Source organism: Glossina fuscipes, unplaced genomic scaffold (assembly GCF_014805625.2).
Source record: "Glossina fuscipes isolate IAEA_lab_2018 unplaced genomic scaffold, Yale_Gfus_2 112, whole genome shotgun sequence".
Classification (NCBI taxonomy): Eukaryota; Metazoa; Arthropoda; class Insecta; order Diptera; family Glossinidae; genus Glossina; species Glossina fuscipes.
In genome coordinates, this window is record NW_023998455.1 from 9,290,765 (window position 1) to 9,307,982 (window position 17,218).

The window sequence follows — 17,218 nt, forward strand, 5'->3', positions numbered from 1 at the left end:
TTCAGTAAAGCATAAAACTCATGTATTAGCTTAAAACATCCAGAAAAGCAGCAAAAACTAGGATCGCTAAGGAAACAACTTTCTCTCTGCAGATATACTGCACGAATCGTGACTACCGTGCCAATGTTTGCGAGTGCAAATATCAAATGCGCTAGAGTCGGCAAAGAAGTAACTACCGATTGAGCACTAGTAAGCTCCCGGCTTTTTACTTGTCACCGAAAAATTTGTTGCTTTTATAAACATATTTTAATGACGAAATGAAAAGATGTTCTTTGTACGAACACCGCATTGGCCATGGCAAACGTTGTTGAGAAAGTTAGACTGTGGCGAACTTATTGTACAAATATATACACACATATATTAAAGAAACTGGTGTACGTTTTTTTTCATACTATAGAAATTTGAAATTCCTTGTGGTTTTCGATTAAAGAAACTTAAGTTCATCTCGCATGTTGCACACATTACAAAATACAAAAAATTTTAATACTCACCTAAAGACATCTCTAACTCTTATTTTCTTTCTATTTATAGTTGCTGCTTTCATTGAGTTCTTTTTGAAAAACAGTTTTTCTTTAAAATTTAGCGCTAGAATTCAACGTTGTAAATAAAAAGTAGTCACTATTTTTTTGGTGGGGTGTTATTGGGAATCGATTTGATGGTTTCTCTTCCCATACAGCCTGTAGAAAGGACACCCGAACATCAAAACCATTTTTAAGACCGTAATTGGTGTATTAAAAGAATGTGAGAATAAGCGTCCAATTTGTTTACAATTTTTAATAATTGTTCAAGTATTTGTATAAAAATTGCCTGCAGCTGAGAATAAGCGTCTAACCAAATTTATAGCTTAGCATTGCAAAAAGAGCGTTTTGTCATTTAAGAGATTTATCGTCATAAGAGTGGTACGAATAGATAAAAGCAGGCGCAATCGGTAAGAGAATTTTTTTGAATATCTTTTCTCTTGCATGCACTTGCTTGCATTCACAATTTTTATACGCTTACTCTCATATGGACGTAATTTTTAGACAAACACATGTTCAATTATTGAGAATTGTTACCAAACATATATGTCGTCCTGTAAATACTCCTGGTTCATGTGTTTTTTTGGTAGGGAAGTTTTAATTTTTTCAGTGCATCATTTGGTATTGGCAACACCTTTGCGTGCTTTTCATATAAGGGATAATAACGGCGGGCGTGTGCAATGGAGAACATAGGCAAAAATCGAAACGATTGTACAATTGTAACATACTTTTGGAAGACTTAGCTTTAATCGTTGAATTGTAATTACTACTTTATGAAAATATTAAAAAAATTATTAAATTATTAACCTAAAAAAAGTCGAAAATGCTTAACACAATTGCTAACGAACTGAATGTAATGTTCCGCGACAGAGAAAGCAAAAAGGAAGAACTCTTCAGTACTTTTACACAATTGAAGGTGGACTCCAACTTTTACACATATCTACATACATATGTTACAGTGATTTTATAAAAAAGGAAAAAAATAGAAATCGATACCGAGGACGTGCAACCAATGAAGAAAATATAAAACTTTCACGAATTTTATTATATTAAAAAATTTTTCTTGATATAAATAAAAACTTTAATTTGTAATTTTTTGTGAAATTGTGATAAACGTGCGTTTTGGGCACTTGTATATGTGTATGTATGCGAAAACTATGAACCATATCATTATTTTTGTAACATACGTTTGTATAACATAGAAACGTTGATCCTGTATACGCCATGCTTGACTTACAAATGTAATAACGACCTGAATGCATCTTGAAGTGCATCGTTATACCTAAAATTACATGCACACACACAAAAATCTTTTGTAGTATGTCTTTTGAACGAATCCGCACCGATTATAAGGGTTTTGAGTACAATCGTATAAATGACAATATAAGTCAAGCTACTGTCACGTTGGTTGAAAAGTGCGTGGTGTTTATAGTCGGAAAATCAAAATCTGTCGACATTTGACGCACATATCGTATTCAACGGAGAGAAGAGCAACATTTCAGCTTCGATAGTTTTTTCGAAGAACGGATTATATCAAAAACATTGAAACTGTTAGTACGCGATCGTAGAAAACGATTTCATTTATTGGAAATTTTTAGGTTTTTTCAGTTAAGCAACAAATGCGTTTTAATCGCTGGATTTCTTTTGCCAAAATTATTAAGTACCGCATCTGAATTTTTCAAAACCTTCCCATCGTCCGTCTTTAACGGCAAGAATAAGGTTCATGTACGACATGTTAGTAAATACACAATTTTTGCCGCTTTTAAACACGATTCGCACCGAATTACGGATACAAAACATAATAATAAAAGTGCGAAAACTTCGAGCGCCAATATGGTTTTGAGTACTGAATGGTCTCAAGTAGAAGTAGTTGATTTGGTTAATGATGGTAATGGTTTGGGTTTTATTTTGGTTGGTGGACGAAGTACAGGAGTAGTTATAAAAGCATTGACTCCAGGTGGCGTGGCAGAGCGCGACGCACGTCTGCAGTGTGGCGATCATTTATTACAAATCGGTGAAGTGAACTTGCGTGGTTTTAGTTCCGAACAAGTAGCCACAGTTCTTCGTCAGACTGGGGCTCAGGTTCGATTGATTGTAGCGAGACCGGTGGAGCCAGCGGCTACCGACTTACAAACATTAGCCAGTCAAGCACCAATTATTCCAACTAAGCTCCTTTCCGACCCAGAAGAACTGACACGATATATTTATCAGAAACCTATTTTGGCTACAAGCGCAAGTGCGAACAATGGTAGACAGGAAAGGTATTCTACTAATGACGTTGTACAGAGCAACTCCGTAGTCTCTTCTTATAGCAGACTATCAAGTATTCCTGACACAGAGTTAGCAGATTTACCATTGCCTCCAATACCGAAGGAATTATCTGATTCGATGGCTCACATATATTCCAAAGATTTAGATATTTTGCCATTTTCGATCGTGTCTCCACCTACATCAGAAACGCCAACCTTTCAATGGAAATCTGCTGACACGACGTTTCTATCATCGAGACTAGTTTTACCGAAGGACCATCATGAAACTGTGATAGCTAGCTCAAACTTAGCTGGCACAAAACCTATTGAATCCGATTGCTGGTCAATAGCATCTTCCGGTTACATAGATTCTCCCGAAACTGAGACTTACGAAGTAAAATTGCGTAAAAATGTATATGGACTTGGCATTACCGTGGCAGGGTATGTTTGCGAAGAAGAAGATGTGTCGGGAATTTTTGTAAAAAGCATTATTGAAGGAAGCGCCGCTGAGATGAGCGGCCAAATACAAATTAATGATCGCATTGTTGCAGTCGATGGTAAAACGTTGGCCGGAGTAACAAATCATCAAGCTGTAGAGATATTGCGAAACACGGATATTGAAGTGAATTTGACGTTGGAACGCTTTCTTAGAGGGCGCAAATTCGAACATCTACAGATTGCTTTGACCGAACTAAAAGCTTGCAACGACACCCAATCACAGATTTCTTTACCATTGTCTCCTTCAATTGCGACGTTATCGTGGTTGCCTCCAAAGTCTGATGCCGACTCTATTGCTACCGATACCGGTGCTAATATAATAGAATGTTGTGATATATCATCTCGTGATACCGTTGATTCTAATATGTCGCATATGTTAGATCGTAGTAATCACAGCCTTACCGCTTCTGAAGCCGTGCTTATTAAGCCAACAGTGACCTATATTTCTTCGGAAGGCAGTGTAACGGTCAATGGGGATGTTGTTGACAAAACCTTACGACGGGAAGATTCTCAAAATTTTCAAATGATTACTTGTCAACAGAATGGTACATTAGAAACCACAATATCACCTGCTGAGAATATTTCAACAACAATATTATTACCAGTCCCGGTGCCAGTGGCTGAAATGACAGACAGGTCGGAGACGAAAGTGCAGTGTTCTAGCCCTAGTGTGGAATCTCTGACAGTTGCTTGGAAAAGTGAGTTTCCTGAAAGTGAAATTATAGTAGTCGAAATAAATAAACTTTCAGGTCTAGGAATCAGCCTGGAGGGCACCGTGGACGTGGAGTGCGGAATTGAGAAAAGACCCCATCATTACATAAGGTCTATACTGGAAGACGGGCCAGTTGGACGTCAGGGTATTTTGAAGCCAGGCGATGAGCTCCTTCAGGTGAATGAGTACAAATTGCAAGGTCTTAAGCATATAGAAGTCGTAAAAATACTTAAGGAGCTGCCATCTCATGTAAAATTAGTATGCGTACGTGGACCAACAGCCCCATCTCAACACATTATCAACACATCACAAAATGCAGAAGCATTCGAAACTCGAAGTCTGTTGCCGGGGGGCCATCAAAGTCTTCAAAATCTCCTAACGAAAGCACAATCGGAGAGCTCATTATACACATCCAGCACAGCTACTCTCACAGATCAACATCGATTCAAATCTCTTGAGAACGTCTCAGGATTGGCGTTATGGAGCACTGACATTACTTTTGTCGAAATTGAGAAAACTGAGCAGGGGTTCGGCTTCTCAATATTAGACTATCAGGATCCTTTAGACCCTGATGGCAGTGTCATTGTAATACGAGGTCTAATACATGGCGGTTCAGCAGAGGCTACAAATGAAATATTTCCTGGCGACAGGTTGGTTAGTGTAGGCGATCACACACTGCACGGACTCGACTTGAACGAAGCCGTAATTAGGTTAAAGAGCATGCCATTGGGGCTTACAAAGTTGGGCATATGTCGACCACTATCAACATCTGATAGCAACGTAGCGTCACCAGAGAGAGACGTTGATTCACCTAGTACATAGTGCTTACATAGATTTTGTTGAATTTCTTCTGTAAGTATTACAAAACGTCTCATGGTTTAACTTGTAACTCTTTTGTTATTAGCTATAAACGATCATTCAATTGTTAATAGCTACAAAAAATTATAGTCGATCCACTTAAATAAAATATGTATTCAAAACTAAGAACTTTTTGTTTTTGATATTTAAAGTGCCTTAGAGGTAAGGCGATTAAGCGGAGTTTTCGGTATGCGAATCCGTTAAGCGAAAGTGTAGAAAGTGCTTTCCATCCACATGGCATATTAGAAACGTCTATTTATTCTCTGCGATAGACGTTTTCTTGCAAAATCTAATATATGATAGTGCAAAATACAAAAAAAAATAAAATTGTGCCAGAGTATCCATTCAAAGATAAGAAAATTCCACTGCACACGAGTGGATGATGACGTGATTTTTCCATTCAGACGGCCCGTTGTCAATATCTCTTCTAGATGAATACGATAAAATAAGAAGATTGAAAAGACGTCGTAGACTCGATGATGGATCCATTAGCATAGATTAATTAGAGTATCTTTGCAGCTAATCTGACATTATTATATGTTGAAGATAGATTGTGATTGTATTAGCAAAAATAAAGACAAACTGCATTAACACGATACGACAACGAAGTCCACGTCATATATTAGCGGGACAAACAATTTATTTAATTTTTTGCTCGATGCAAAGTCAAACAAAACCATGGTCTCGCTAGGAAATCGAACGTCAGACCCATGTTGCAATTTGTCATTCCTTTCTTCAAGACGTTTATTCCAGTCGACTTTTTAATGACGATAACGGGGCATGGTGTTCTCTCCTTCACAATTGTCGAACAATACATTATTGCCTCACGGCGGTGCCTTCTCAAGGCGTTTGGCTTTTTCTAATCTATTTGTCCAAGTAATCTTCTTGCTGAATACCTAAGTAACCGCATATAGATTTAGGCTTTATGATCGGTCATTAGTAGTAAATGAATTTATATTGATTGTAATTTTTGACAAAATGTTGTATTTCGATTTACGTACATATATAAAATTTGAGATTTTTACTCATCAAAACTAATTCTCCTGATAGCTTTTTGTGCCATTATTGCCTTTAGCTGCTTTCTTACAAAAACTGTTTTGACTTGTCTCTCCAGCTTTCGCAGAGCATGAATTGCCACTGATGTTGTTATTATTGCTCTTGAGGGTTTTAGTGGGCTTTACGCAGGTCTCTAAAAATGGACAAAAACTAGTCAGAATGTGTTTGAGGGAAAATAAATATGTTTTTTGATACAATTAAAGAAAAGATTTAAAAAATTCTCACCAAGAAATTGTCATTTTCTTTATATTTCAGCGTGAAGTAAAAATTAACCAAAGATATCCACCCACCACCATCAACACTAGTTGACGAAGATTAGTGAACATTTTCTCTTTGATGCTATTGGACCATTATTTATGCTCGATGAAAGTGCGACTGGATTTTCGCATAACTTTGAAGTTTAACAATGCAAATTCTTCTATCTCCTGTCTATAAAAAAAACACTGAAGTGAAGATAGCCCGCCCACATAACCCACATTTATATGATTCGTGTCGTCGCTAAAAATGTGTTTGCTAAGTTACAATTTATTGCGAAATGAATAACAATAAAGCAAAATAAGTATTAAAATTAAATAATCTTAGCGAACGTGCGCATATAAAACGTACTAAATCGCTAATTGCGAACGCAAAACCAAAAATGCTTAGTTATTGCTAGTAGTGCAAAAGTACGTCACAAATACTGAAAGAATGCAATGTTAAAATCGTGTTATAACCATTTTTACACTTTTGTCTTAAAGGACGCTAAAACCTATCAGAAAAGCCTAATTTCATTGCTCTGGTATGGGGCATCACCTAGAAATTCGCCAAAAATCGATTCGCTCCGTATACCCAAAACACTAAATCAGTTATAAAAAATTTTTAAAAAATATGACGTGTAGTTTTAGCGAACGCAAAAATGTGGGCTAGCTACAGTGGGCTAACTTCACATCAGTAAAACGAGATCATCTGGCGAACTTTTTAAAAATATTCTTTCTTTATGCCATCATATTCAGAAATGAGAACATTGAACACGTATGTGATAAATCGTTTTCTACGCTTAAGATAGATACATGGTACTTCTTCCACCTGGTCTTCAATTTGATAATCCCTGTTATTAATTAAAAAGTCGTTATCTTTTGTTTTGTAACCGCTTATTGACATTGAAACGCGCCATGACATTTCGATTCAGTTTTTCGAGCTGTCCACGATTCGCGCATTTCTTGTTTCACAGAAAAGTCTTCCTGCTAGAAGGAGAAGCATCCAATAGTCCAATCATTCAGTAATGTCAACTGCATTAGAAGCAGCCGCGTCAGACTTGAACGCGTCCAAGTTTCACCAGATTGCAAGTATGCTGCGTAATTTCTAGTTTCTTTTCTACGAATTTGTTTCTGTTGATCGCAGCCTTCATAGCCAGGGACTATATCGCTGAAGAATTTCTACATTAGACACGGCGGTTTTTCTCTGGTAGCAAGCTTGTTTGCAGTACCTCTCTAGAGCCGATTATAAAATCGTTCAACATTTCCAAGCTACCAGATATAAATACCATATACAAGGCACACTTAGATATCACATGAGCATGCGATAAAATAACTGTGATAATAGCGGTTCTTAAAAGATGAGAGATTCTTAAATATTTGAAAATAAAGAAATATATTATTCTGTAATTCAAAAAAATTGTGAGGCAAGAATATTTCAATGTTTCATTCGGTTCGTTTTGAAAGTATGCCTGAAAAATATTAGGATTATTTGCTACCATCGGCTCAATGGACCGACGAAAAAGACAACCTCGAAATGCGTGACTAAAACATAAAGAAATTGTTTAATTAATTACCCGTAGATGTAGAAAATCGCGGACTTAAACGTATTTTTAAAAACAACTTCACTTTATTCTCAATGTTTTAAATTTGAAGGTAAACTTGGAGCTTCCTTAACAATTACTTGGTCATCATAACCATCGGGGCGATCAATGTCGTCGTCAGAATCCTCACACTCATCTATAGATGGCGGTTTAACGAAATACTTTGAAGGAGAAGCTATACAAAAAAAATAGAGTAATAAATTTTCATATAAAAAAATAAAGTTTTTAACGCATCTTGAAATTTTTGATTAATTTTGCACACTTGGATTTGGTGAGGCTCTTAAAGCAATCCAACTTAATGTCCAGTAGAAACCAGCTGATAATGCAAATGTTTACAGCTGAATCGCCCTCAATTTCTCATTTAATAGACGTGTCGCGAGAATTTCTACTACTTTAACAGAAGTGTAGCGGAGGTTTCTTTACTAAAGATGCGAACCTTATTCCTTTGAGTGTTCATAAAAATTAAGTCTTAACGTCACCATACACTCGGATCAGTAAAGTTTGTTTTTGCTGTACGGAAGTTCAAGTTGTGCTTAACCATTTCCAAAAAACCGCATCTAAATCAAGGCTTTCATCCCTGAGTTATTGTACAAAAAAAAAAAAAAAAAAAATGGGCAAAGGTAAATTTATAACTGAAACAACAGCAAAGGGCAGCCGCGCAGCCACAAAATCGTATGTCAAAAACAAGCATTGCACCGGTCGAACAGGATCGAGCGAAAAGCAAATTGTACTTGTATTGTTGTTTTCTAGTGTTGTTGTTTGCAACGGAAATATTTCCACATTTTAATAGTTTCTATACTTCCCCTTACGTTGCTCTCCTAAGCAATTATCCAAATCTGTCGCTCACGCTGTCTGTAATATTGAATTAAATAGCTACGCGTTCGCATTTACTCGGAGATATAATAAAGCAATGTATGAAAGTCAATATGTTTTCATGCTACGCGGATAGACAGACAGGTCTTTCGCACAATAACTAATCTTCTATGAAAGTATTTGAAGTATATGAAACAATTATAGCGAAAAGAAGCGGCCTGATGCAATTATTGCTCTGACGTAAGATTTTTTGAATGTTTCGTTTGCTGTTTCTTTCTATTATAAAAATCCTCTTACCTTCTGTTGCTTCTTCCGGGAGGTGCAAAGATAGTTACGGACATACAAGTTTAAAAAGAAACTGAACCTATTTTTAGGAATTCATTTAGGCCGTGTTTGCAAAATTTCGTTAAAACTAAACTCGGTTCTTCTCCGCCCTACATCCACAGAAAGACTGCTCGAACTTTACCAATTTTTAAAAATAGTGTTGGTCGTTTTTGCTTTAATCGTGATAACTCCTGCGCAATTCTATGTCCTATATAAAGAATAAATGCAAAGGGGAATGGAAAGTACTTATATTGTTCTTACATATATATGGATGTATCTTTTATTATTTATTACATAAAAAATATACTAAAGAGAATTTAGTAGGTTATCTAGTGAGAGCTATAAGGATTTGAGGACATTTTCCTGTTTTACCCACTTTAATAAATAGTCATGTCTTCATCGCATGCCCGCTATATTGGACACTGAACAACAGATAACGGTAATCTAAGTCTTAAACAAATCTATCCGTTATTAGGTATTACACAGCTAGTCATAAGCCCGCTTTCTTATACCTAAAGCGACCAGCTTACCAGGGCTTAAATATTTTTCACGCCAATAGACTTAAATAGGAAACGGATGCGGTCGATAAACAATGAGTCAGTTATCGATACATATGTTGGAGGCCGGTTGGTTTATTAACAGAAAATGGTCAATAGAAAAAAAAAAGATGAAAAATTGAATATAAAAATTAATTTATATGCTCCAAGAGAGTTAGCTTTGCAACATATGTATCGAAATTTTTGATATAATTGCTCAGTTTTCTAGAGTAGCTCCAACTAATTAGAAATTAAATTAACCAAAGTCGGTTTTATCAATAATTTGTAATAAAACTGTTTAAGAGTAAGAATGTCTTTTTCAGAGTAAAATTCGTTTTGCTTTGGATACCGAAGAACACAAACAAACTGACTAAACATAGTAAACGGTGCTTTGTTATAACTCTCTGCAATGCACATAAGGCAGAGAGCCAGATCTAAATAAGTGCAATGAAACAACTATGAAGCAAACTAAGTCTCCTACCTTTAAAGAAAAGAACTCGGATATATATGTATGGAGTACACTTACTGTTACTTGAGATAAACAAAAAAATATTAAAAAAGTTATTTATGAAATTTATCTATAATGAAATTAGAATGATTATATCAACCTTTTCCTCTCCAGGACGCTGCAGGGCTGCTTATATATTTAGTGACCATAGGTTTGTGATGGCCGCTTTCCTAACTTTAAGGTGGAATGAGACTTGAGTTTGAAATTTAAATTGTCCTTGTTAATAATAGTTCTTCACTCATTTCCTTCAGCTTAGCTTTAAGAATTTCTAATTCACTTAAGTGGAGTGCTTTATAGTTCTTTGATTGATGAACAACAGCTGTTTGACATTGATAAATATTTGTAGTTTGAGCAGAAAACCTGTCCAATTTAACGGAATCCGTTGGTCTTTGACGGGATTAATGCCTCTTTAAAAGATTTAAATGCAACTTTATCTCAACCAGACTATGAGCACATGAACAATTTTGTTTTTTTTTTTTCGCTTGATCACAAAGATGTTACACGTTGACATAGTTGCCATATTTTGAAGGCAACACCATTCTCCACATATGGTATATTTCACGTTTAAAGAAAAGAAAAACAGCTAACGACTTTTTAAATAAAACAAGCTTACAGCGAAAAAATGCAAATGAACTTCTTTTAAAAAAGTACTAAAGAAAAAGAAACAAATAAAAATTAAAAGTTGTAGATAAAGACAACACCTCTCTTGAAAAAACACTTGAAAGTTACCATACGTACCAATAAACAATTGCAAAAGGAAATTCTAAATTTCTCTTGACAAAACACTTAAAAATTCAATAGATACTAGTTCTAAAAAAACGTGACTACATATGCATATTTGTTTGTTACAACATTGACAAGAAAGAAGAAGAGAAAAGGGATCACTTGAAATTGAGCAACATAGTAATGTATAATTAAAGTAGTATCCGCCTGAGTAGCCGAAGGGGAGGAATCTCGACTAGCAAGTCAATGGTCGTGGGTTCGAATCTCAAGTGCGGTAGAGTTTTTAATAAAAAAGCCGATAGTCTTAGATGCTAGTGCTTTTAAGAGTTTAGTCTTAGAATTTATTTCTCTGGCGAAATTAATAATAATAATAATAATAATAATAATAATTAAAGTACGGGTACAGAGAGCAAGGGGATTGTTAAAAACAAACGTAAGTTCTTTTGCACAATGCAATATTCAAATGAAGGTACATAAATAAAAAAATTATGATAAATGAGGCGTGTGAAAAGCGGCTGCAAATTAAAAAATTTGCAATGAAACAAGAACAGCAATAGAAGAAAGATTTGCTGTATGTTCGATCCTGTTCGCCTGGCGTGCCTGGTCCAATGCTCACTTTTAATATGCGAAATTTTGACTGTGTGGCCGCCATCTTTTGTGTAGCTGTATGAGCTATAATAATTTGGGCTATTTTTTATAAACTCATTGGTCTAGATGCGGTTTTTTAGAAACTTTTAAGGCCCGACTTCCAATGAAAAACTGCTGTCATCTCAAAAAGTGCAATTGAATCACAAAAGTGAGATGAAATGGAGAAAAAGTGGATACTATATCTTTTTCTTTGGCTTCTCTGAGCGCCTACTGATCTTCTCTGAAACGTTGGTCGTCGACGGATTTTCGGACATTGGAAAGAGTACTTTTTTGAAAGTTCCAAATGCTTACTTAATCCACTTCCTTCAATTTCAGCATAATAAAGGTCTCTTTGACCCGACCCTTCACGGGCGATCAGTTCGGATTCCGGTTTCACTCGTAGAACTTTCCAAATGCACTGATCGATTTTCGTTTTAAACCGACCTGCTTGTTCAAGCACCTATTTCGATAGACGCAAACAAACACAAAAGGGTTTTACTAAAAATGCAAATTTTCAAAACACATGGAAGTAAAATCGTCTGCTTGGCTGAAGATCTCTGTGGACACTCTAAAGAACCAAAATTTTCTTATTAGATAAAGACACGTTTCTCTCAGATCAGGAACATTCCTCACTTTAAACTTGTAATGTTTGTTTGTGTATTTACATTACAACACATCTGTCCTTGTTTCAAGTTGCAGTTTTCGATAAAAGTGAAACCGAAACGTAATTTTCTGTATTATCTCAAGTACGATTAATCCCGTTGCTAAGTAATCGAATAAACATTTACACTAATAAGTAAACAGAAATAGTCAGCACGAAAACGCAAAATCTATGTTTACGGGCTTTCAGTATTTTGAAGATAAGTTACAATAAACTCTGTTCGTATGGGGCGATAGTTTTGATGGTTTTGTAAATATAAAGTGAATATTATTGCGCTCTCATAAAACTACATTAATGTTTTTTCCCCCAATCACAGTTCTATGTTCAGTTATGATGGAACGTACCTGCAGTACTCGTACTTTTAATCCGACTGCATTTTTCCCCTCACCCTTTTAAAGCAAATGTAATTCGGACCTATGTATGTATATTGTACAAATCATGATTTGTACGAAATGCAGCACAAAATTATGGATCTCAAATGAGTTCAATTCAAACTTTAGACTCTCTTTTTCTTCCATTTTTAGTAATTGCTTAATATCAATTAGTGGAATCATTATGCTGGCTGACTGAATTTAAATTTAATTCATAAGGTAGAGGTTTAGGCAAGTCGGCTATGATGGTGCATTCTGACTTATTTAAGGTCGCCATTCATTGTATTTGCAATAAAGGAAGCTAGTTAATGAAAGTAAATTAACGAATTTAGTGCCACCATATAGACTTTGTAATAAAATGCGGTGCCGCTAGCTAGCTAGGAGATCGCGGTTGTTTGTTTGTAATTTGTTGCAATGGGGAGCATTTTGCTTTCGGTAATGACGCGGCGTGGACGTTCTTGCAATAAAATAAATTTTTAAGCATTTTTTCTTTCATACCTGTGGTAAAATATTTTTTCCGGCACTTTGATGCAAGGACTTGAAATGGAAAAAGTGTCTAGTGTTCTAGAAAATGCTGATCCATTTAAAACGTGGTGGCCAGCGGTTATAGCCGTTATAGTTGGAATTGTTGTAACTGTACGGTAAATATATCAATAGTTTTGTCAAACTTCATTTCAAATAAAAAAAACGATTATACTCGATGTACAATGTGATGTACAATTTCAAATAAAAAAACGATTATACTCGATGTTCGAAGTTATATAAAAACGAACAATGAATCAAAACTATTCAGAACAGGATTCTACAAGTCTCTCATACTTTTTACAAATAGTATGCCAATTTATAATGGAAGATCGGATTTTCACAGTTGAGAAGCATTTCATTCAAATTGGCTTTCAAAAGAACTGCCCGACAAACTTTACTCATCTACACATCAATATTTAAAGTTCGCTACTTAAATGTGTGCAATTTTTGCGTGCTAATCGAAGGTTTAAAATTACTTTAAAAAAATTTTTTATGCGGATATTTTTGTACAGGTTTTAATATTTACTTAGAAGGACCCTGGCGTCCTATATCATCTCAAAAAGGTTAGGAACAAATCGCAGTTTGTTTTCTTTGCATAATCAGCTTTACCGCAATCTAAACGCTGATACTTGAAACAATATCTAATTTAGCGCCCATCACTTATATAATAAACAAAATCATATTTAAATAATTCGGTATATTCCAAAGAGATTCCCTTGAAATGTCTGTTGTGATGTCTGTTTACTGTTACTTTCTGGAAAAGTTCCCTATTTTTAGATTTCCTATACTCACATTGCTTTTTTATCGTAGTCTTATATATGTATATATATATTAATGCTGGCAAATATTAAGACAATCATATTTAAATACAAGATCTATTTAATTTGTTGGTTACCTTTCAGCACAATAATGGGCGGTCAGCGTTGTCCTAATGACACTAATATAAAGGACAACATTGTCATTATTACAGGTGGTAGCAGTGGCATAGGTTATGAAATTGCTAAGGTATTAGCAGCTCGTGGAGGACGGATTATACTAGCTTGTCGAAACATGGAAACTGCAGATAAGGCAGCAGCCATTATTAAAAGAGAGCTTCAGTGCGTTGCTCTACCTAATGTAAAGGACAATTTAAATGAGAGCAATTCAAAGGATAAATTCTATGTAGAAGCGCGATATTTAGATTTACGATCCTTTGACAGTGTTTGTCGATTTGCTCGCAAGATTTTGGCCGAATTCGAACGTGTTGACATATTAATAAATAATGCTGGAATAATTTTTGATAAGACGCACACTAAAACTGTCGACGGATTTGAACAACATCTTCAGGTTAATTATCTGTCACATTTTCTCCTAACACATCTTCTGATGCCTCATTTACAAAAGTCCTCCATGGGTCGCGTGATCAATGTATCTGCTCACGCTCATGCCTCAGCAAAAATGGATTTTACAGATCCCCTGAATTTAGCTATCCATGCAGATAAATTTCATGTACGCGATGCTTTTGCCCATTCGAAGCTTGCAGTACTATTATCAACGCGTTATTTAGCCAAAGCATTAAAGGGTCAGTCCACGCGCGGATATATTTAGACAATTAAAAAATAAACCGCAAAAATTTTACTCTCCATAGGAACGTCTGTAACTGTTAATTGTTGTACGCCAGGATTGGTACGCGGTACATCTCATTTAAGAAAGTAAGCAAGAATTTAACAAGTTAAATATAAAAAATGTGTTTTAAAAATTATTATTATGTGTTGTCCACCATTTTGGAACCCAGCTCCCCGCTCATGGCCGCTTTTTGTATTAAAGTGATGACTTTACCGTGGATGTGGCTATTTATGAAAAATCCTTTTGAAGGAGCACAATGCGCGGTGCATTTAGCAACGGAGCAGCAATTGAGAAATATTTCAGGCGAATATTTTAAGTAAGTTTTTCGCAATATGCCTGCAGTTGGACGTTTACATGTGAAAGGTTATTTTACATATTCGGTTATTTCTAGCGATTGCAATATTGCAGTGTCTTCTGAACTTGGTCAAAATGACGAGTTAGCTGAGCAACTATACGCGCAGACATTAACGGCTCTTAAGAAAAAAACCAAATCGGACTTTTATTTAAAACAAAAGCAAATATAGTTATGTAAAAGTTTGTTCAAAATAATAGACTAATTGAGTGGCTGCTTTTATACCCAACCTATGCTGGCCTTACACTTCGGCTTTTAACATCCAAAAATATATGTATCAAACACCCCAAAATATATATGTACATAAATAAAATTTAAATTTCACTGAGTCTTCGCAGTCTGCCCGCCCGCCTATCCGTTTGTCTATACGTTTGCTATTGTTGGAACGGTTACGGCTGAAAAATTTGACATGAAAAGTTGGAATCTGGCATATGTACTGGTAGCTCAGCTAGGTAGGTAGATTCAAAAACAACATGCGTATATAACAATGTGTAAAACGGGCAACGAAAGGTAAAGCCCACACGTTATAACAGATATTGCGCCACAATTGAGACAAATATTTATGAGAAATATCATTACTTACATAAAGATAAAAATAGACACAATATTAAACCGATCACTAATTATATGCATATTGCAACCTTTTAGGGGACATTAAATATTCTAGGGCGATATGGCGACTTTTGCAAAATATGGCTTTATTTCATCTAGCCAAATTTTAGCCACGTTTGACTTTGCTTAAAACATGTCAATGTATCAAATCTTAACAAAATATTCTTGGAAAATCTTTTTTTAAGTTAAATGTAAAAGTTAAGGCGCAAATAAGGCAGTTATTACATTTTTAAGCATCCTTTAAATTAACAGAGGACCGTTAAGACCATTAAGACCATTTATCTTCTCTGTGTAGTAGAATTACTTTGATGGCTGTAACCATGCCTCATTCTACCCTACATTACATTAGCATATAGTAATATAGTAGCACTAGTGGTACTCATGTTTTGCTACTTGTTTACGCAAATGTATGTATGTTGGCTGTGTAAAATGTTAGACAACAAAGATAATGTGTACGATCACAGTAGCAACATTTTTAACGGAATTATTGCACTGATGAGTCCCGAAGATTCATCGGCGTTTGTGTGTGGTCAATCGTACAAGCAGTATTGATGCGTCGGTATTAACGTGCGATACTACATATTCTTTGTTAAACACGTTGTAAAAAATTTTAATTAAAATATTTTAAAAGGCCAAGTCCAAGTCTCGGTTGAAGGCGAGGCAAAAAAATTGATGTTAAGACCTGCAGTTGCTGAGTTCATATTCACTTTCCCGTTTTTTTCGGGGTGGAGTAGCAAGTGTTTTAGTTTTATGATCCTGTGGTATTGTTAAACTGAAAGTCGTATAAGTTGAAGGTTCGCTGTGAATGGATCTATTCAAAACGTCATAGTACAGCATCCACATATTCACAATGTAATCTTACGTTACTTGTTGCACAAATTTCAGTAAATGCTCCCATTCCAGTTCTCTTACTCTCTTTTTCGATTTTTATTGTCGTTTGTTTTTATCGGCTGCCTTGGGCTAGTAGTTAATAATTGGACCGCGTAAGTTTTGGTGGAATAATGTCCTATCATATATATATATAATGTTTTTGCCATGGGAAAGTACTTAATAATTTTGCTGCAAATACAAAAAGAATAGAAAAAGCGAGCTTGATTACATGGCGACTCTAAATTTGGAAGCATTTGAGAGTAATTAAATTGGCGAGCTTGAATTTGTTTACAATGAGAAAGAATAGAACGACAACAGATGTCTCAAAAATGCAAATAACACCATATGTTAACATATATATACATAAATGTTAAACTATGCAATGTAGTCCAATAAAAACGCCTCTACAACTATGTTAAACACGACGATCACTCCATAACTATGTTAAAAACGATGATTCGCTCCACAAAAGCGAGTATGTTAAAAACAGCACAAAGCTATTTCACTCAAAAAACATTTAGTAAAAACGTAGTCAAACCTCAAAAACGATATGTGTTAAAAAATGTTTTTTTCATTTCGACTTATATATAACACGGATAAATTCATTCTTCTGTTCATTATTCTGTTCGAATAACTGCTTAGCAAATCTCATGTAACAACGGAAATGTACGGGAAAGTAAATTTTACTTTGAGATATAGAATTTTATTCCCAGCAAAGCCAAAGAAAAAGCAAGATATGTTTATAAACTACAAAAAAACAGAATAGAAAAAAGAATGTAAAAAAGTAGAGAAACAGGGTCTTCCGCATATATAAAATATATGCTCCTTAACAAATTCTCTTCATTTTCTCTTTTTGTATTACAAAATGTGTACATATATATAGCCCCAATCGTACCGTAAATTTAAACAAATATTTAAAACTTGTTGAGAACCTGCAAAGACGAGTACGTGTTCTGCGAAGCC

At 35.2% G+C, this 17,218-nt stretch overlaps 2 protein-coding genes across 3 annotated transcripts; both read left to right on the forward strand.

Annotated features, from left to right (window-relative positions):
- Nucleotides 1-1,184: 1,184 nt before the first annotated feature.
- On the forward strand, nucleotides 1,185-4,938 carry LOC119639618 (patj homolog). 2 transcript variants are annotated; one of them, XM_038037099.1, is made up of 2 exons: nucleotides 1,185-3,963; nucleotides 4,021-4,938. In XM_038037099.1, exons 1-2 carry the CDS (start codon nucleotides 2,352-2,354, stop codon nucleotides 4,797-4,799), a joined length of 2,391 nt encoding a protein of 796 aa, XP_037893027.1. In that variant the 5' UTR covers nucleotides 1,185-2,351; the 3' UTR covers nucleotides 4,800-4,938. The 2 variants fall into 2 exon arrangements, with proteins under 2 accessions (XP_037893027.1, XP_037893025.1); XM_038037097.1 differs by having other exon boundaries at nucleotides 1,186-3,963; nucleotides 4,015-4,938.
- Nucleotides 4,939-12,673: 7,735 nt separating this feature from the next.
- On the forward strand, nucleotides 12,674-15,087 carry LOC119639367 (retinol dehydrogenase 13). Its single transcript, XM_038036691.1, has 5 exons — nucleotides 12,674-12,932; nucleotides 13,719-14,377; nucleotides 14,444-14,507; nucleotides 14,591-14,737; nucleotides 14,813-15,087. The coding sequence occupies exons 1-5, from the start codon at nucleotides 12,820-12,822 to the stop codon at nucleotides 14,943-14,945; spliced, it is 1,116 nt and encodes a 371-aa protein (XP_037892619.1). The 5' UTR covers nucleotides 12,674-12,819; the 3' UTR covers nucleotides 14,946-15,087.
- Nucleotides 15,088-17,218: the final 2,131 nt, after the last annotated feature.

Bases quoted from the DNA above. Each gene is read 5' to 3' on its own strand.
- LOC119639618 (XM_038037097.1), top strand. From the start codon at position 2,352: ATGGTTTTGAGTACTGAATGGTCTCAAGTAGAAGTAGTTGATTTGGTT. The intron at 3,964-4,014 runs GTGAGTTTCCTG...ATAAACTTTCAG, and splicing joins TCTGACAGTTGCTTGGAAAA to GTCTAGGAATCAGCCTGGAG.
- LOC119639367 (XM_038036691.1), top strand. From the start codon at position 12,820: ATGCAAGGACTTGAAATGGAAAAAGTGTCTAGTGTTCTAGAAAATGCT. The intron at 12,933-13,718 runs GTAAATATATCA...GTTACCTTTCAG, and splicing joins GGAATTGTTGTAACTGTACG to CACAATAATGGGCGGTCAGC. The intron at 14,738-14,812 runs GTAAGTTTTTCG...GGTTATTTCTAG, and splicing joins ATTTCAGGCGAATATTTTAA to CGATTGCAATATTGCAGTGT.